This window comes from Lonchura striata, chromosome 7 (assembly GCF_046129695.1).
Source record: "Lonchura striata isolate bLonStr1 chromosome 7, bLonStr1.mat, whole genome shotgun sequence".
NCBI classification, from domain to species: Eukaryota; Metazoa; Chordata; class Aves; order Passeriformes; family Estrildidae; genus Lonchura; species Lonchura striata.
In genome coordinates, this window is record NC_134609.1 from 19,550,089 (window position 1) to 19,569,849 (window position 19,761).

At 52.1% G+C, this 19,761-nt stretch overlaps 2 protein-coding genes across 2 annotated transcripts in view; both read right to left on the reverse strand.

Moving 5' to 3' along the window:
• Positions 1-989: 989 nt before the first annotated feature.
• LOC110473616 (solute carrier family 2, facilitated glucose transporter member 9) lies at positions 990-11,577 on the reverse strand. The gene is made up of 12 exons (XM_077784508.1): positions 11,565-11,577; positions 7,364-7,497; positions 6,750-6,910; positions 6,544-6,668; positions 6,147-6,292; positions 5,934-6,066; positions 5,391-5,578; positions 5,155-5,265; positions 3,939-4,040; positions 3,302-3,377; positions 1,713-1,840; positions 990-1,497 (listed from the first exon to the last, which is right to left on the reverse strand). The coding sequence occupies exons 1-12, from the start codon at positions 11,575-11,577 to the stop codon at positions 1,258-1,260; spliced, it is 1,557 nt and encodes a 518-aa protein (XP_077640634.1). The 3' UTR covers positions 990-1,257.
• A 2,447-nt stretch (positions 11,578-14,024) lies between these two features.
• The window catches only part of BTRC (beta-transducin repeat containing E3 ubiquitin protein ligase), a 119,755-nt gene continuing 114,018 nt past the window's right edge, over positions 14,025-19,761 (reverse strand). Inside the window, exon 16 of the mRNA XM_021536362.3 lies at positions 14,025-19,759. The gene's annotated coding sequence lies outside the window, so the exon portion shown is untranslated. The remainder of the gene's footprint in view (positions 19,760-19,761) is intronic.

Sequence of the window (19,761 nt, forward strand, 5' to 3'; positions counted from 1 at the left end):
TGCCGCGGAGCCCTGACCCTGCTCTGGCTCATCCCCTTGAGCCCCGGGCTGCTGGCTGAGGATGGAAGGGGTGGTAGGACCAGGCACTGGGGATCCAGTGTGGCCCAGTCCCTGTTCCCACGGGCCCAGCACCCACACACACCCAGAGGCGCCCTGAGGCTTTGCCAAGGGATGCAGGAAGGGTGGGCTCCTCACTAAGTGACCACAAATACCAAACACCAAGCTGTGGAGCTGCCACAGAGGGGGAAACTGGAGGGAAAAAAAAAATTAAAGGCTCAATTATTTGCAACAAAATGATGTTTGTGTTGGCATGGGAATGTTTTGGCCACACAGCCTTTCCCACTGTCTGGATTTACCTCTCACCAGAACAAAATGTTGTAGTTTTCCTGCAAATGACAGCTCCTGGAGGGTCTGGGAACCCCATGGTCTGCCATGGTATTTCTGGGAGCTCCTGTTGTGGGGGGGTCCTGGGACAAAGGACATCTTCTCCCTCCAAACACAGCCCCAGGATTTAGGGCAGAGACAAGGGAGAGGTTGTGCTTGGAGAGCACCTTGGGGTCACAGCGATTCATGGGGTGCAGTAAGGAGATGAGTATCCTGGATCCCTTTGTCCTTCAGGGAGTTTGGGAGTGTGCGGAGTTTCCATGGGAGCACTCTGTGGGGCCAGCACACGAGGCCAGGCATCAAGAGCTTCCAGCAGCCTGTGGAAGGGCACAGTGGCTGGACAGTCACCCCCAGCTCAGAGCTGCTCTATGTCCCTTCTGCAACAGCTTCCAGCTTTGCATGACCAACTTGGGGTGAGATGCAAGAGCCTGGGAACAATCCTGCCCACCCTTCCTAGAAAATGTGGGGTGACTTTGACCTTTCCAGCCAGGGGGGAGGAGGACAAGCCCCTCTTCTCATTTTGCTCTTCCCTGGTGCTGGAGAAGAACCCGCCCATTCCAGCACACGCCTGCTTGCTGCCATTCCAGGCTAAACTTGCCAAACAATGGCTCTGCTGGCAATGCTCTTTATTAAACAGCTCATGCCAGAAGCCCTTGCCAGGGCCCCACACCCAGGAGCAATGAGAACTCCCTAATTCAGGAGGTCCCCTTGTCTCTGTGGGGGCATCTCTTCCAGCATGGGGATCATGCCCAGCAGTCAGGGCAACCTTGGTGCATCAACGGGGCTCATGACCAGGTCGGAATAAATTGGCCCCCACATCCTTCCCCAGCCCCGAGCCTCCTCCACCATCCCCACCCCCCCAGCCCACTCAGATCAGGGCAGGCTGGAGCCTGAGCCCTGCAGGGAGCTGCTCTGCAAAGTCCCATAACCATCGAGCTTCATCATCCCAGTGAGGCGGGCTGGCACGGAGAGCACGGAGCGGCGCGTGGCGAAGACGTGGCTGATCTCCATGAAGGTTTTGTTCTTGGTCTCGGGGATGACAAGGTAGACGTACAGGGCCACCAGCAGGCAGACACCACAGAAAACCAGGTAGCAAAAGGCACCGGCTGACATCTGGGGACAAGAGCAGGATGAGGCAGAGAGCCAGGCACTCCCAAACTGGGCATGGCACGAGGCACTGTTCCCTCCCATCACCCTGCCCTGGGCTGGCTCTGTCCAGCACCAATCTGAGCCAAGAGCACAGGCATCCCTGCCTTGGCACCCCATCCTGGGAGAGCAGCAGGGCTGTGCCTGCTCCCTCCATCACCGGGGCCCCTCTGAACTGGTACCTGCAAGAAGGGGAAGATGAAGCCGATGGTGAAGTTGCAGAGCCAGTTGAGAGAGCCCCCCACAATGTAGGCAGCCGGGCGGTGTGACTGCATGAAGAGCTCAGCTGTCATCAGGAAGGGGACACCAGCTGCAGAGGGAGGGGACAGATCGAGGCTATGGAGGACAGGGTGACTCAGGTACCTCTGGGGTCAACAGGTTTTGCCCATCTCAGTCCTGTGGTCAAAGGCTGGAGCCCAGCAAGATTCATGGTTCAAACTGGTGGTACTGGGAGAGCTGGAGGAGACAGGGAGTGTGGTGGAACAGTGTCCTACCCTTGGTCTCCCTTGGCATTTGTCTGGGGCGGGGGTGGAGGGGCGATGTCCCCCTGACATACCACACTGGCACATTGCTGAGTGCTCAGGCCAGTTCCCCAAATTGCATGACTGGAAAGTTTCAGAATGAGTCAAAACAAAGGTGGAACATTTCATGTGGATCATTTTTTGATCACTCATTTTTGTTTTCCAAAAATGTTTCTAAATGCTGATATATTAAATGTCATAGAAATCACAGGCATAGAGAAACATCTTCCTGGCACCCTCCATAATGCCCTTTCCAGACCCCCTTGATCAAAACAGTTTAGAAAACTTCCTTCTATCAATCAGCTTCTGTTGCCACTGTGGCTGATCAATGGGGAAAAGAAGCAACCACTTTTCTGAGCATCAGAATCTCCTGCACAACACAGAAATGCCATTTTCCAACCTGCTTTTCCCATGCAGAGTGAAAAAACCCAGAATATATGGAAGTGGTTTCCCAAACCAACTTGGAAGTGGTCTGAAAACTGGACACAGGTCGTGGTTCTTTCTTCTAGAAGGACTTAGCCTCTCCAGCCAAGTGTCACTGAGGCAGAACTCCTGGGTCCCAGGACTGTCCCTGTACTGGGGGGCAGGATCCGAGGTCCAGAATACATTCCAAGACACACAGGAATCTGGCAAGGGATTGTTTCTGATATGGTGATATGCCTGGGATCCCAACTGCCTGAAACAGGGCTGGCTGGACTTCTTTATAAATGCAGGGAAAAGATAAACCAAAAAACAAGTGTAAGAAGTGAGGGAGGGAGTGGAGCCCCTGACGGACTCTTACTCACAGCTTGCCCAGAACAGAGATATATTTTTTTTTTGTTTTAAAACTCCTATTCATCATTGTTTGTGAACAATGAGCCATTAAAATCCTAATTAAAGATGTAATTACAGTGAATAAAGTCTGGGCTGAGGATGAATTATAGATCTGTTAAGAGCTCTGCTAATACATCAACTGGGTAAACCAGTCCAGGTTTCACTCCTGGCTGTTGGAGCCTGCACTCGACTAGGGGCAGGATGATTCTGCACCATGATGGGAATGGTGACACCTCCACAGAGGTCTGGGGAAGGCTTTCACTCTGCTTCTCCTGGAGCATGGCCCAGGAGGAAGCAGAGAAGGAGGAGGCAGTGCCCTGGGGATATGTGGGGCTGGAGCCAAGGCTCAGGTCTTGTCACCTGCCTGCAAACCCTGCTGGTCTCCTGGAGCCCCATTCCCACCCCACTGCTCCCTACTCCCGCAGCCCCAGACCCACCTGGTCCCATGCAGAAGCCAGCGATGATGCCGACCACGCAGGCAACGCTGAGGTAGCGCATCCAGGGCAGGGTGGCCTGCGAGGGGACACTGGGCTGGGGAGGCTGCTGGGGCTGCCCTGAGCTTCACACCCAGCATCCCTGGCACATTCCCTGGGCTTCAGGCCTGCCCTTGGCTTGGCGGTGGCTCTTGGGGACAGTGGCCACACAGGACACACTGATGAGATGCAGACAAGCAATGAGTGGTTTGGGGTAAAGCTGGTGAGGGTCAGCCTCAGCCCAGCTCAGCAGCTCATGATGTTGCAGTGTCCCCAGAGCCACGGGAGCATCCTCAGGAAGAAGGCAGCAGGAGCAGGACCCTTCACCTGCCCTGGCATTTCACAGCTGCCTCCCTAGGAAAAACTATTTCTGAAAAAAAGCTACCAGAAGCAGCAGGATTTTTCTCATATGGATTTGTGTTTTCTTTTTTTTTGTTGCTGTTCTTGGTGCTAAATTTACCTTCTCTTTAACTTTGAAGGGAAAGCATGACTTGGAAGAGCCAGCTCACTTCTCATTTCCACGCATGCTCCTTCCTCCAAGATTCTACCTATCCCTCCACCACTGATAATGGCCCAGGGGGTGGCAGTGGCCAGGCCCTACCTGCAGCAGCAGGGAGATGGTGATGCCAGCCGAGCAGACACCCATGGCACAGAAGCCGGTGATGATGAGGGGCCGCCGGCCCACCCTCTCAATGGTGAAGCACTGCCAAGAGAGAGCAGAGACTGACAAGGTGTTGGGGAGCTCCAAGGTGGATGAGACCACCCCTGAACCCCAGATCCAGCTGGAGGTGGGAGGATGATCCCGGTGGCGTCTGGGCATCCGGGGCAACCCCAGCTCAGAGTCCAGGGTTGGGGTTTGGGCATGGAAAGTGCCAGGGGTGAGCATACATGGGGCAGGAGATGGTCCCACAGAGCAGGGGTTAGGGTACCGGGTTGGGGCTGGTATCAGTGCCAGGTGGAGGTGCTGGGGGTGTTTGTGGGGGAGTGGGCACAGCAGAGTGTGGGCAGGCAGCGCAGCAGCAGTGGGAGCAGGCAGGGTATTGACAGCAGAACAAATGCCTGTAATTTTATAACCAATCTCAGCATGTCCATCAGGAGCCATTTGTGGGGCTGCTCCCAAGCAATCTGGCTCTATGTTGGGAGACTGCTGGGGGGCTGGGACACGCCCATAGAAAGGGGAGGGGAGGAGGGGGTACCCTTCAGAGAGGCAGGGGACCCCACTCTGGACTGGGCTATGGGAGCGGGGAACAGCCCCCCACTCGTTCCCTCTTTTCTGGGAGCAGCCACCCCCATCCATCTCTGTGACTGTCAGGGAGTGGATTTAGTGCCGGGTGGCTTGGGCTGGCCCTGGGTGACACTTGCAGATGGGACAAGGGCCATAAATCTGCCTGGCCCAGTGCTAACTCTCCAGCTAAATGAGGGCTGGCTGCGGAGGGGGCAGGGCTGCTAGCCTGGGGCCAGGCCAGTGCTTGGCTGGGGGGGGGAGATGGGGACATGTGACTCTGCTAACAGAGGGACAATGAAAGCGAGAGCCAGAGGAAACTTCTAGTCCCCTCCATCATCTCCAACCTTCTCTTTGCCATCTCTACCCAACCTCCCTGCTACCCTAAAATTATCTCACCACTCCTAGATGTGACTCCTAAATTGAGCCTGTCTCATCCCATCTCCCATCCCCATTTTTGCCCCCCAGAAAAGGGGCTGTGCTGTGGCACAGATGATTCTTTGGGGGTCTACTCTGTCCCCCCTGTTTGATGGTGCTGGGAGCTGGCAACAGGGCTCTGGCATGGAGGAGCTGTGTCCCTCTGTCCCTCACTCACCCCGATCAGCCCGGCAACGACCTCAATGGCGCCGGTGCCCATGGTGGTGTAGGGGATCTGGGACGTGGGGATCCCGGCGCGCTCGAAAATGGTGTTGGTGTAAAACCAGATCTGCCGAGGAGGGGACACAGCATGAGCTGGGGGATGGAGCCACGGGGCACTCGAGGAAATGCGCTGCCAGGTCTCAGCTCAGTGTCTGCACAGCCGTGTCCTGGGGCGAGGACCATGGGGCTTACGGCATCGATCCCCGAGAGCTGCATGCCGGCGCTCACCACCGCCACCGAGAGCGTCTGCCAGCGCACGGAGCGGTCCCGCAGCAGCTGCCAGACCGACACCATCTCCACGGAGGAGAGCGACCGCTGCTCCTCCTTCATCTCCTCGATCACATCCTGTACATCAGGTCTCCCCAGGAACCGGTGCAGCGCTGTGGGGAGAGTGGGGCCATGGACACGTGTCCCCAGCACAGGGTGGATGCTCACAGATATGGCACCAGGTAGGGGCTTGGCTCTACCCTGGCCCAGCCTCCCCAGCAGCCTCATATGGGAAATCCATACATAGGAAATGGGGAAGAGCATCACACCACAGTGCTGGGTACCATGGAAATGCTGTGGCACAACCAGGTGGGACAGAAGGGCTGAACCAACAGGACTGTGGTGGGCTGTCAGGTATGGGTATGCAAGGATGCCATGAAGAAGCATCTTGGTCTTGGAAGACCTTGGAGAAGCACCCAGATCACCCAGCACCTTCCAGAGCCAGTCTGCCCAAGGATATCCCCTCACCTTTGGTGGCCCCACAGATGTCATTTCTCTCTATCAGCAGGTACCGAGGGCTCTCAGGGAAGCAGTGCAGCAGCAGGAGCTGGAGGGAGGCAGGAACAACCACCACTGACAGGAAAAGGGGCCAGAACCTGTCCTGAAAGGAGTTGAAATAGGATGTGTCAAGGGGAGGGCAGAGCAGTGTCCAGCATGTGTGGGCTGGGGTATTGTGCTCACCTTGCCCAGCAGTTCCGGCAGGCCCAGGACCTGGGCAGAGAAAACCCCCAGGCAGATGAAGATGCTGGGCATGAGCCCCAGGAAGCCCCGCAGGTTCTTGGGAGTGATTTCTCCCAGGTAGAGGGGCACCACACTGAGACAGATACCTGGGGGCACAGGAGGGAGTGGGATGGCAGAGGCAGTGGGGAGAAGGGTACCTAGCCAGAGCCTAGGTCCATCTCCTCCCATGTCCACATCATACACAGTGGGGACCCCATGGCGTTGGAGGTGGCCCTGGCTGTACCAGAGAACCCCTCCACAGAGCCTGTGGGGAATACAAAGCCTTCTCCATCCCCCTAGGAATGGCTGTAGGGGACTGAGCCATGAGGAAGGGCTGTGCACGGCCCAGGACACCCACCTGAGTGAAGCCCCGTGATGGAGCGGCCGATGATCACCATCTCGGGGGATCCCAGCTCCCGGCTGAAGCCCATGAAGCTGCCGGCCAGGAGGACGAGGAGGGCGCTGCGGCTCAGAGCACCATTCCTGGCAGGCACAAGCAGCAGGGCAGCTCCTCCAGTCCCACCCCACCTCTGACGCCCGTGGCCCATGGTGTGCCACCCTTACCTGCCGTACCGCTCCACCAGCACCCCCACCAGCAGGGAGCCCACCAGCCCGCCCAGGGCGAAGATGGAGACAGTCAGGGCATAGAGGAGGGTCAGGGGGGCAGGGCCCAGCCCGTGTCCGAACCGCTGGGACCACGTGGCATTGTAGAAAACCTTTATGTGCTGCAGGGCAGAGACACACACAGGCACCAGATTGTTGGCAGAAAGGGGAAGACAAGGGAAGACAGGATCTATAGGGACAATATCATGGGTTTAACAGCATTAAAGGAGATGCAGGGCAGAACATGTTTGGGGATGACTGGGATGTGCTGGTCTGGTTGGTCAGCAAGTTTCAGCACCTGAGAGGACTAAAGATGACTTAGAGATACAGAGAGCCCTCAAGCTGAAGCAGGGAGGTTGTAGCCAGCTTTCCAGGCCCTGCTTTTCCAGGGGGATCAATATGGAGTACATGAACATGGACTCTGATGTCTTTTCCATGTCATTCCTCTCTGGGTGACTGCTCAAGTAAAATGCCAGTGTTTTGATGTGGGGCTGCTGGACAGCTGTCCCTCCACCCTCCAGAGGAGGGATGCAGAGCCATTTTCCCTGCTCCCAGAGAGATTGCCCAACCCTTACCTCTGCTGGTGAGTTCACCACAGCAAGGTTGTAGCCATAAAGCATGGATGAGCCAAAGGATACCAAAAGGGTGACAGACAGCAGGGGGAAGGTGAGATGCTGGGAAAGAGGAGGAAGGATCAGCACAATCCTGGCTAGCAGAACCAGGAGCCAAGGTGTCATGAATTGCCCCTTTTCCAGCAGGGATGACCCTGGCCCAGAGCAAGGACCCCAGTGCAATGGAATCCTCTGTTCAGCACTGCTTCATGCCAGTGCCCAGCACCCAGCCCAGCTATTCCAGCTTTCCCGTGGCTGTGATGTGAGTTTTTTTACTGTGGTGGTGACCCAGCCTGGGTAAGCTGGGCACCCCTGCCCCCAGCTGGGAGGAGCAGCAGATGGAAAGGGGCAGGTGGAAGAAGGAGGGACATCCATCCCCTTACCTCAACAGAGCAGCTGAGTGATGCTGCTGTGAGTGGCCCAACACCATTGAAATGTTCCCGTGGAAGGTCCCATCTCACCCCAAAACACCACATGGACCCACCTCCTAAACCCTCACCCCCTCCAACACCTTTGTCTCCCGCTCCTGCTGGGGGTCTTCACTGCGGGGAGCCGGTGGCTGCGGGGGAACAGCCACCCTGCAGCTCTGAGCCAGCCCAGCCCAGGATCGGGGTGCTCGGGAGCATTCAGAGCACCCCCAGCTGCAGGGACAGCCCTGGGCGCTGCAATGAATGCCCGGAGCGATGAATGTTCCAGGAGAGAGGGGCTTGCGGGGTGCGGACATGGGACGAACCTGCGTCCCCCCGGAGCAGCCCCGCTCCCCAGCCGCAGCCCGACCCTCCTCGCAGCGCCCCCCGCACGGTAGCCAGCAGCTCCCGGCTCACGCACAGCAAATCCCCCCTAATCCCATCAGGAATCCCAAACCGGGAAAAAAGGGAGGGGGATGTCAGGCCGAGGGGTGTCAGGCCAGGGGCTGGAGTGGGACAGGGACCCCGTAAGGCAGAGGGGAAGCAGGGATGGGGCCCGCAGGGAGCTCACCCCAGGGATGTCCCCGCCGCGCCGCGGGGTCCCGTTCCCGAGCGGCGGCGCCGGGCTGCAGGCGGAGCGCGGGGAGGGAGGAGAAGGAGACGGGGAGGAAGGCAGCGCGGCGGCCCGGCTGGTCTCTCCCATTTTTAGATAGAAGAAGGAGGAGGTGAGGGAAGGGAAGGGAAGGCAGGGCAGGGCAGGGCGGCCCGGGCGCCCCCGGGGCTCATTGGAGGCGCCTGAGCGGCCGGAGGAGGAGTCCGGGAGCCTCTCCCCTCGCCGGGGGCAGGGGCAGCGCCGCCGGGCTGCTCGGCCCGCTGAGGGGTCACGGCCCAGCCTGGGGGCAGCGGAACCACCGACGAGATGCTCTGCCACCTTTGAGAGCTGTCGCAAGTCCCCTCTAAACGGGAGTGACCCCGGGAACCGTAAGTGGGGCAACACCACTGCTCCATCCCCGAGGCTGGCGGCGAGGGGGCGGCCCCACATCACCCCATCACCTCTGGCCCCTCTCCCTCCGTGGGGTAATGTGCCCCATCCCCTGCGCTCGGGAAGAGGCTGGCAGCCCACGGCCATGGCTCGAGCAGCTGCCTCCCCCGGACACGGAGGGACACAGCCCTCAGCCCCAGAGAGGAGAGAATCCGCTCATGGCAGCTCAGAGGAATCCAATTTTGCTGCGGCCAGGAGCTGCCTCCCCTGCTGCTAATGAAGTGCCTTTAATTAGCAGCCTAATAGCAAGCTCTTAATTTGCTGAACAGCCAGTTGAAAGGATGGGGACCCCACTAAGCCACGACTGGCAACAGCTCCAGGAGCTTAAAAGGGACAGGTCCCGACAGGCTGGCCCCACTCGGGACAGTCCCGCAGGGCCAGGAGAGCAGAGCAGAGCTGGGAGAGCCTCATGGGCAATCCCAGGCCTGCCATGCCAGCCCAAACCTGGCTGGCTGGGCTGTAGGAGAGTCCAGGCACCACATTCTCCCATGGAAGATGTTCCAGCTCTGGTCTCCCCCCTTGCACATGAACCTCCAGCTCTTCCTGAAAGCATCAGACCCTCTCCCCCGGCCACCAGCCAGTGTTCATTTTTCCCACGGCTGGCCCTTGCTCAAGAGTTCCTGTGTCTTGCCCAGACTCGGTTTCTTCACATCTAGATCAAGGTGTCATCTTTACTGTTGTGCAGGTGTTACTGGGTGGCTGCAGAGACCTTGGTGACGGGGCCACAGTGAGGGAAACCACAGTCCTTCTGGGGATGGTCCTGGTTCATTCCCAGAGCAGCAGGATGGAGATCCATTTTACTGGACCTAACCATGGTGAGATGATTCGGCAGGAGAACATGCAGTCTGTGGGTCCCAGCCATGCCCAAAGCACCTGCAGTGCTGCAGGGCAGCTCTAAACATGCCCAGGACTCACCCCAACCAAAGCAGCAAACCTGAGACAGGATGATAAGCCAGGTCATGCTATGTCCTGCAGCCATGCTCCAACTCTGGTCATTCAGATACATGGCTCATCTCTGGGAGCAGCACATGGAAGGTTAAATGTGTCCAGTGGTCTCTGGAAAGAGCACTGGGAAGAGGAAACAGGAGCAGCCATCTCTCCCCCACCCCGGTATTCTCCCAGCAAGTACCCACCAAAAACCCCTCCTGGAACTTTCCAGCTCCTCTGCACTGAAGCCCATACCCGTCCCCAAGCCCCGTGCTCATCCCTGCAGCCACAGCCCCTCCTCCTGCCACACAGCCTGATGCTGGGCACCAAGCAGGGACATCTTCAGGACACAGCTCCAAGCCAGGGGATGGCTGCTGCCTTGATTTAGGGAGTAAATATGGGTTATGGTCACTGGTTCCCAGCAGTGGCTGGGATGCTGGGAGCAAAGGCTTAGCAGCAGATGTAGAGGTAAGAAACTCGTGGTGGGGCAAGAAGGGGGAGGAAGAGAGCCTGGAGTGTCAATTAAGGCTCACCAGAGGGCTGGGTTAATTGGAGACACTCCTGTGACCTGACCCGGTGATAGTGGCACAGGATAGACAAGGACTGGTGAGAAATAGCCACTGCTCTGAGCTGCAAGGGAGTTGTCTCCACATTTTACAGGCATTCCTCCCCTGCCTCCATGCCACATATCCCTGGCTAAAATATTCCCCGTGGCTGCAAAAGTGGTTGTGAGCCCATAAACCACCCTGATCCCCACCCATCGTCACTTCCAAAGCTCCTGTCCCACTCTTGCCTCGGTGCTGCCCCAGACTCCAGGCACAGCACTGGGGTGTCCCTGTCCCAGCACTCCATGTCACGGGATGCTCACACACCTCCTTTCCTCAAGGCATCTGACACAGTGCCTGAGGCATACAAAAAACCCCATGAGAACTGGGAGAGGCAGAGCAGCAGGCATAGCTGGTCCCAGCACACATCCTGCAGAGTGATGGCACTTGCTTAGGCCAGGAGAATGGAGAAGCAGTTGGGACACCTGAGGGCTTCCCCTGAGCTGACAGCTCCCCACTGGGAAGTCTGTCCTCTTTTTCAAGATGAGATAGAAATCCCTTGGAAAGGATGTGGTCCCAGTGCTGGTTCTCAGGGTTTACCCAGCACCATCTAGTCCAACTAAATAAATCCCACAAGGAAGCAATAAGCAGCTCATGCAAAGGCAAAAAGATGCATTGCTTAGCAGCCACTGCCCCCTTTCCCTGTGCTCAAGGAGAGGGAACTCAGCAGCACGGGCTGGATAGGCAGAGCTGCTCACAGACACCGGCACCGCTCCGAAGGTCAGAGCAGTTTGTCAGGGTTGCCCGTTGGGAAATGACACTGCAGAGACAGAGATGGTCTGGCTGCCTCCCCACCTCACTGCCCCTTGGAGGAGAAGCCTTCCTTGATCTGCCTTGGTAATGCCAGCAGGGTGCTTGGGGCATGGCACGAGGAGTTTTGGATACATCAGCTGTGTGACGTTAACCAGGGGCTTGAGTTTCTTCAAACCACAGTGGGCTCCACAAGGAAGTCAGTGCTGTCCCTGGTGAAAGCACTGCTCAGGCTGCTGTCTCTGCCTTGTTGCACTGCAAAGCCCATCTGACCATTCTCCACCTGCAGGCAGGCTATTTACCTGGACAGGTGAGACCTTTCCAGCCCAGGTTTCCCTGGTCATATTCTTTATCCAACTTCAGTGGTCCCCAGCTGATCAGCCTTACAGCTCAGCAAACTCTCTGCAGATTTGGAGATTTCTAGCAGCTCCTACCAGCCAGGTACATGTCAGCAAATAATTCTGGAGAGAAAGCTCAGGATGGGAAGTTAACATGGATGTGAAACAAAGAGGATCTCTCGGGGAATGTGTCTGAGCTCTTTTAGGGTAAAGCAGAGTGTCTGGTGCTCACAGACATGCACTGCTGGGCATGGATCAGCTGGCAAAGGGGTCAGGCTGGGATCTCTAATGGCTGCAGCCCACTGCGTGGGAAAACATGCAGCAGATTAGTTTTCCTCTCTTATCTACTCCTCCAGCAGCCCTTCCTGGGACATGGTCATGGGCAGTGTGTATGTGCTGGCTGCAGAGCAGCTCAAGCACTTGGAAAGTGCTTGAGAGCTACTCAGGGCTCTCAAGACCAGGAGCGGCATCTTATTCCCACAAAACATTGAATCATTTCTACATCCTGGGCACTGATGTGTGCCATTGCACAGGAAGCTGTGCCACACGCTGCCTTGGAACAAAAGGGATCAGGACACTGCTGGAGCCCAGGACAGACAGACAGCTCACACACAGAAATCCACAGCAGCATTAAAGCATGTCTGTCTGCTCAGGGCCTTCTGTTTCCTTGGCCATGCTGCCTTCTCTCCTGAGAGCTCATCATCCTCTTCAAACCACCAACTGCTAAACTCATCCTAAACAGTTATTGTAAGAATTACATTCTTTCTAGCCTAGCTAATCTAAACTGGCCAATTCCCCCTTTCCAAAAAATATCTTACTATACTCTTGAAAGCATGTGTATAAGACAGCAATAAAAAGCCACCAAACAAGAGAAGATTTCATTTTAAAGCTGTAGGTTGATCAAACGCTGTTAATTTGAAGCTATGGCAAACATTACTTTCCTTCTTCATTTGAAGTGGAAATAAGGCACACATTTTTAAACAGAAAGGGTAATTAACCACTGAATCTATTTAAGATAAGCTGTTCATTCTTTTCCAGTGGAAATTTACAATTGAGATTGCTTTTCTTTCTCAAAGACTCTCTTTACTTGAGTTTTTGGATTCCAGTCCAGATTTCCTCAGAGAAGTTTTCCAGCTCATGTCCTGCAGGACAGCACTATCCTAGTCCTAGAAATCTGGAATAAAGACGCCGATTCTCATCTTTAAACATCAAGGAGAAGAACAGGAAGGACTATCTAAGTAACATCTAGAAATAACCCACAAGGAGAACCTGTTTCTCATGGGAGTGGGCAGTATGTGTGTTGTTTGGGTACACACACACAACTTGGACTGTGGGTATGGAAGGGGTCTCACTTGTGTGTGCAGGTTGTTGAAATCAAGCTGCATTCTGTGTTACAGACCAATCCAAAACAATGGATGTAGCCTGCCACTGCAATTCCTCTTCCAAGTCTATTTTTGGATGGGAGGAAATAGCAGAGAGGGAACAGAAAAAAAGGCTGAAGTGGTGTAAATGCATATATTATATATAATATATAAATATGTATATATAATATTTATTATATATGTGTGCACATACACACATACATATGAACACCAAAGCCTTGCCAAATAAAGCACAGGGCTGCTGGGAACCCTGTCACAAAGAGAGATGGAGATTGGGAGTGACAAGAATCCTGCTCCCAGCACTTCAGAAAAGCAGGAGCCTTCACAATCTCCTGTCCCCCGCTGGCTCCCAAGAATGGAGCCAGCAGGGAGAGAGATGTCGGGAGTGCAGGGGTTTGTTTTGTTTTCTGACCACCCCTGGAGTCAAGATCTTAAAACTGCGGTGGCCTTTGTTTTAAAAGGGGCTGTTAAGTAAAATGGAAAGATCCAAGGCTGCTATTCAAGGAGCACTTTTAAGAGGAAGGTATTCTGAAGGTGAGGGTGCTTGCGTTCTGATTTGGGCGAGCGGTAAGTGTGGAAGCATCCCCAGCCATGGAACTGTGTGGTGGTGCTGTGATATGTCAATTACTCACTCATTATTGAACAGCAGGATTCTGATTAGCTTATAAAACAAATTTGTGCTTCTCCTACCAGGATCTTGCAACAGTACCCAGAAAAACACAAAGTCTTTACAGGTTTTCCCCCACACTTTTTTAATGGGCAGGATGGCTCCAACTCTTCTCTATCAGTCACATCCACTCTCTGGCTCACAGGGCAGACTCATCTGCCCCAGCCAGAGGCCATTAACTATGAATGGAGAGAGTGTTAATTAAAAAGTATGCTGTGGTTTTAGGAATAAGTGTTTTTTTTTCTGACTTCCAGGGCAGTCTTTTATGCTTTATTTGTTAATGAGCAGCAGCTCTGAGGTGGGACTGGCTACTGCAGGCTCTGCAGCCACCTCTAGCTTGGAGCAAAGCTGTCCACCTTTCATCCCCAGCACTTCCAGGTGTTCACACTGCAGATGTTGTGTACAGTACATGTGTAGCAGAAGTATGACTCACACACATGGGCTCGAGGAAGATACAGGACTGATATTCTGACAGCACCTTTCCCCCCAAAAGGAAAACAGGAGAGATTCACAGCTTAATCTTTGTATTTAAGTTATTTTCTGAACAGTTAAAAAAAAAAAAAACAAAAAAACAAACCACACTGTTACCATGATCCTAGCTCAAGTGAACATTAGTACATTAACTACACATCACCGTAACATAATCACAAAATTCAAAGCACTCATTACTTAAGAATCCAGATAACAAATATAGCAGAGTAACAAACAGAAAACTCTGGAGAAACCATGTTCTTTCTCACCTCTCCCACTTCCACAGCCACCACAGCCTGAGCAGGCTGGAGTGATGCAGCACAGGCTGGCCTGGCAGGCATGCAACTCTCCTAAATGCAGTGATGGAAAATGATGGGAAGAAACTGCCTACACTTTGCTGAGGTCCACACTACTGTTCTGCCATGCTAAAACTGGGGCTAGGCTCAGCCCTGCAGTGCCTCACATGATAAAGACATAGTAGCCAAAGCAAAGTTTTGCTCAAAAGCAGCTCCAGTTTTTCACACTGAATTGCCAAAAAAATTTCATATTAGCTCCTTGTAAAAGACACCGCAAACAGCTCACTGACCTGCCTCCTGTACGTGGAGTTTTGCTCAGATGTAAACCAGTGCTCCAGTGCCAGGAGGTTAAAACACTTTGCCTGTGAAGGCAAAAACTGTTCATTGTGCAGGTATGAGCACAGCTGCTCTGTGATGAAGACTTGTATTTCATGCTGATTTTCTGGCCACAGCTGCACTTGAGCAGAAATCAAGATATCTCTTAGGGTAAAAGGCTATTAAAAAAGGGAACTTATTTAGAAGCTGTCTACAGTATCTAAAGGGCTTGCTGCACATCCATGTACATCAGAATCCTCTGATTTTGAGAGTATTATCTTAACATCCCTAAAGATCAACCAGTATTGCCAACTCCCAGGGGTTATCTGCTGGACAAGATATGTGGAAGCCCAGTGATCTTTGGGAACAAGCACAAAGTCATGGGAAGAGTTTTCCGACCAGTCAAAGGATGATCCATTCTGGCAGTGTGCCAAGGCTCCCCCTGGGTATTTTGTCCAGTAGTTTGGCTACACATCATCTTCAAAAAAAAGGGGGGCAAGGCGGGGAATGGAAGGAAGCCAAATGCCCAGTTTCAGCAGGCAGCCATTCCTCTCAACCCACTACTGGGATTTTGGAGAAGGAACACACCCAAGGGACCTGCTGCTCCCATCTCTGAAGTAAAAGTGGGGGCAGAAAGACTGTAATCCTCTCATGCCAATCAATCCAGTTTCCAGCAGGATAGAGGAATTTCATATGGAGACTTCCTTTGAGGACAGCTGGGTCACTTGCTGTTTCCCCCCTCCTTCTGGGAAGCTGCTGCTTATCATTTTGGGGGGAACAGTAGGGCAAAGCTCAGCACATCAAATGCATCATGCATGCCACTGAGACCCTGGCAAAGATCATTCTTCTTTTGTTAAGCACAGTTTAGACCATCCCTTTCTCCTTATGTCTCCACTGCATCCTAAAAGGGGCATCAGCTGGCAAGTTCAACAGTTGGAGACCTTACTTGATCACCTCCTGATGATTTCTGATCATGGAAAACCCCAATTTTTCGCAGCCAACTACACAAGCTAAAAGATCTATTTTCAGCACTGTCCCCACTTCTGTAGAGATCCATCTCCATCCTCACATACACCTGGTTTTCAACCACTCGGGTCATCTCCTCCGTTTCCTCACGCAGTTAAGAGCAAGCCTACTGTAGGAAGGCTGGACATTCCTTCTTGTTTCCTTCTCTAGCAAAGGAGAGCTGCTAGTATTTGTGATTTATTAAATGCAAATATTGCCCGTTCCCAGTGAATTAACGAATAATGAGCCACAAAAGGCAGATACAAAATCATGTTAAAGAAAGCGAACTAAGTTAGGCAACAGCCCAACCTAGAGAGGTGCTTCCCATTGGAGGTGTGATGCCAAAAAACTCAGAACCAAGCCTGGAGCTCTGCTCAGACTGAGGAAGGAACATGTGGAAGGGGCAGATAAACATACCTGGGAGTGGAGAAATGTGCATGATACTCTCCAGCTTTTTCAGTGTCCAAAAAAAAAAAAAAATTAAGAAAAAAGGATCCTTTGGAGCAGGAGGTGGGTAGGTAGAGCACGGTGGTCCAAGTCAGCTTCCAGTTTAGAAACAAGTGTAAAGCATTTCAGTGTTTCTGATGATCACAGACTTCTCAACTTGTCACCTGAATCCTTCCGTTCCAACACTGGACGTGTCTGTCCTTGAATGTTAACAGGGAGCAGAGGGAGTTGCTCCAGGAGACATCTGTAGAAGTTACCTCACTGCAAACTCCTTCATGCCATTTTCTATTTGCATATTTGAAAGCAAGCTGTATTCCTCTGAGGACAAAAAATATTTGCAGCAAAACTGTGCCCTATTGCAAAGGAGTTGCACTCAGGAGATGGTGTGGCCACAAGACTGTCCCACATCTCCAGTACTTTCCATCCCATAATCCAAGGTGGAAGGTTAGCATGAGCTTCCTACTTGTGGAAGAAGTGACAAACCCTAAGCAGCAGAGGTATTTAATTTTAAAGCAATGTGCAACACTTAAAGCCCACAGACACTTCCAGCCATTTTTTATCTCCTTTCAGCAGGCATGTTCTAGTTCTTTGCATTAGAAACTCTGCAATTACTTCAATCTAGTTGAGGGATTATCCATCCTGTTCATGCTGAAACCTCTCTCTTACATGCACTCTTGAACACTCACACACACATGCACACATATCCTAAGGGAAGGGAAGGAGTTTGAAAAAGCCACTTTCTTCTGACACTGGGAGATCTACTTACCAGATTGCTCCTCCCTGGGAGCACAATAAACACCACCAAATGTCAGGCTGTGGCAGTTTCAAGTTCAAGTTAGATCAGTTAACTTCAGTTTCCTTCTTAGTTATCAGAAATTTGTACAACTTGGGGAGTGGGGTAGGAATCCTTACCCTTCTGCAGTCCTATTTGAAGTACCTACACACAGTCCCTTCCTGAGGGTGACACACCTTTCTTACCATGTGCCAAAAATGGATTCCAGCAGTTGCTTGTTAAATGTACCTTAAAGAGCTCTATACAGCAGAGTACAAAGTATGGTACCACTTGAAGACCCAACAGAATAGCAGCACAGAGCAGCAGGGCTATGACAACCAAGGACAATTTGCAGTGGTGGTGTCTCTTGTGTTTGGCCTGCCAGTTTTCCCAAATTCTCTCAACCAGCAAAAATACAACACATCCTTGAAGGTGTTGGCCAAAAGATGTAATTAAAATATTAGGAAGTTCTGCATCCTTCAGCAGCTGGAGTAACAGATCATTGTTTTCTACAGTAACAGAAATGGAAAAGATGGAGCATGACAAAACTGAGGAAAATAATTAATAAATCTTCACCCAAGGTCATGTAAACCCCTGCTGATATGCAGCCATGCTGCAGACCTTGTAATGCCTGAACTTAGAGGGACTCTTAAATAGTATTAAGACTTAGAACTTGAATTCAACAAAGTTTGGGATGTGAACTTTTATTCTCTCTGCTCCCTTTTCCACTTTGGCTTTGGGACTAGAGTATTCATCATATGTAGAGCTGCCTGAAAGCAAAAACAACCTTCCTGGACTTCAAATTAGTTGTGGATAAACATTGTGACTCAGAACTTATTTATGACTCTGCAGAGGTAAGTCACTGTCGCTGATACTTGAATAGAGCTGTTATTCTGTTTGACTTTTTACAGTAATAGTTGGAACAGAGAAGAGGAGTGTCATCACATGCTCCGAGATGCTTGACACTGCTGCCCACATGCTTCAGGAAATGCACTAGGTACTACTACCCAAGAACCAGCTTTGCCCTCCTCTCTAACTCCATTGCCTTCTCATCTGTCCTAGCTAGCACCTAAATTATTCAAGCCCTCTGGACTGCTCTCTGGGGACTCTTGGATCAGCTCCTTGCTAGATTTCACTGGTGGAAAAAGCACATCCCAAGCAATTAGAAACAATGCAGCAGCTTCCCCAGCAATGTGAAGTTGATGAGAAAAGCTTATTAAAAAAATCCCATCTACCAAGTTCAGAGGGTGTTAACAAAGCCAGTTAGCAGGTAGCCCTCCAGCCCAGAGACAAAGGACTTCAATTTCCTACTGTGGGATTAAAGCAACTCCCCACTAAAACAATGGAGATTCTTCCAGACCTACAGAAGAAGATCTGGGCCTAAACATGGAATGGCCAGGGACTGATCTACAGAGTCATTTCTGATCTAAATGCAGGCCAGCTGCAATTTGTTCCAGCTCTGTGAAGAGAGCTGTTTACCCCCAGACCTCTGTCTAGCTCAGAGACATGCAGAATTGTTTCTCATGTACCTACTCTTCAGGGCTATTTTTGTCTTCTAAACAATGACAATTTGCAGAAGTCTCAGCCAGAAAGCAAAGACCCGTCTCAGCTATCAGCAAAAGGACTAATCAGCCTGTGTCCCTAAACTGCAATGCAGTACACAGGTTACAGAAGCAGACCAAAACACTTCAATCCCTTCTAGCAAAGCCAGTCCCAGAAATGCTGCAGAACTGGCCTGAAGTCATTGCTAAATGCAATGACTGTCCTCATGGCCAACTCATTTTACTCAACCACCATCTCCAGGGTGTGCATTTGACCATTCAAGTGATGCAAAGTCTAATAGTCATGGCCAGAATGTTTGTGTAGTGTGCCCACTCTAGGGTGGCTCTTGAGAGCTCCATGAAATTTTTAACAGCTCCCTCTTCCAGTACCCATCTACAGCCTCTCTGAGGGAGAAGGAATGGAAAGATAGGAGCAATGTCCAGCTTTCCTTCTCAGCCCAGCCTCAAACTTTCTCCAATTTATAGAATGATTCATAAGCCATCAGAAACACACAGTCTTCAGGGAGAACAGCAGTAGGAAGATGGTAGAGACAATCCCTTTGCTAGTGAAATACTGTCCTGGGCCAACAGTTCACCTGGGGTGGGAGTGGACAGGATCTCAGTCCCAGTCCATCATGCGTGGGACTTTGGCAGGAGAGAATTTAACTTTTCATTGACTAGCATTCCCCAGCAAAGCTGATGTTAAGGGGAGACTACAACGCACATCCAACTTCCAAAGGGTTAGCATAGCAGGCAGGAGAGGAAAGAGATGGATTTGGCTCATAATAGTCAAATTTCAAGGGTCCTCTCTCCACAAAAAATAAGTCTGCAGTCAGAACAGCCAAAAGCCGCAGGGAAGCTGGGGTTAGGGGGATGATGGTCTGGCTGTTTTAAGTGTTTCTGCTGCTCTTCAGAGCTGAATGCTTTTTCAAAGGCCTAGCAATGGATATTGATTTCAGCTTGAGAGTAGCAGCCTCCCCACCCACCCACCCTCCCACCCACCCTGAAGTGACTCTCAGCAGGATGCACTGTAAGTCTTCCGCTTAACAGCAAAGCAACACATTCTGGCGACATCTTAAATATAGTCATAGGACACTGGTGACCGGGCTTGGAGGGGAATCAAATGGGGTAAAGGGAAGAGTGAGCATGAAGAGGGGAATGAAGGAAGAAAGGGATGGGAAGGTTTAAAAATGTTAACTGTTCATTAAAGATAAAAGTCATCTTCTGATATAGCAGCACTTTAGCAGTCAGCCACGCTGAGTAGACCCTGTCTGAGATCAACCGCATGCCAACTTTGTTCCAGAAACAAGTCTGAGAGCCTCTCTCTTCAGCAAGTATTGGTTACGTGGATAGTTCTTTTGTCCTGGCATTTAAATACTGCAGCTTAAATGAGTCCT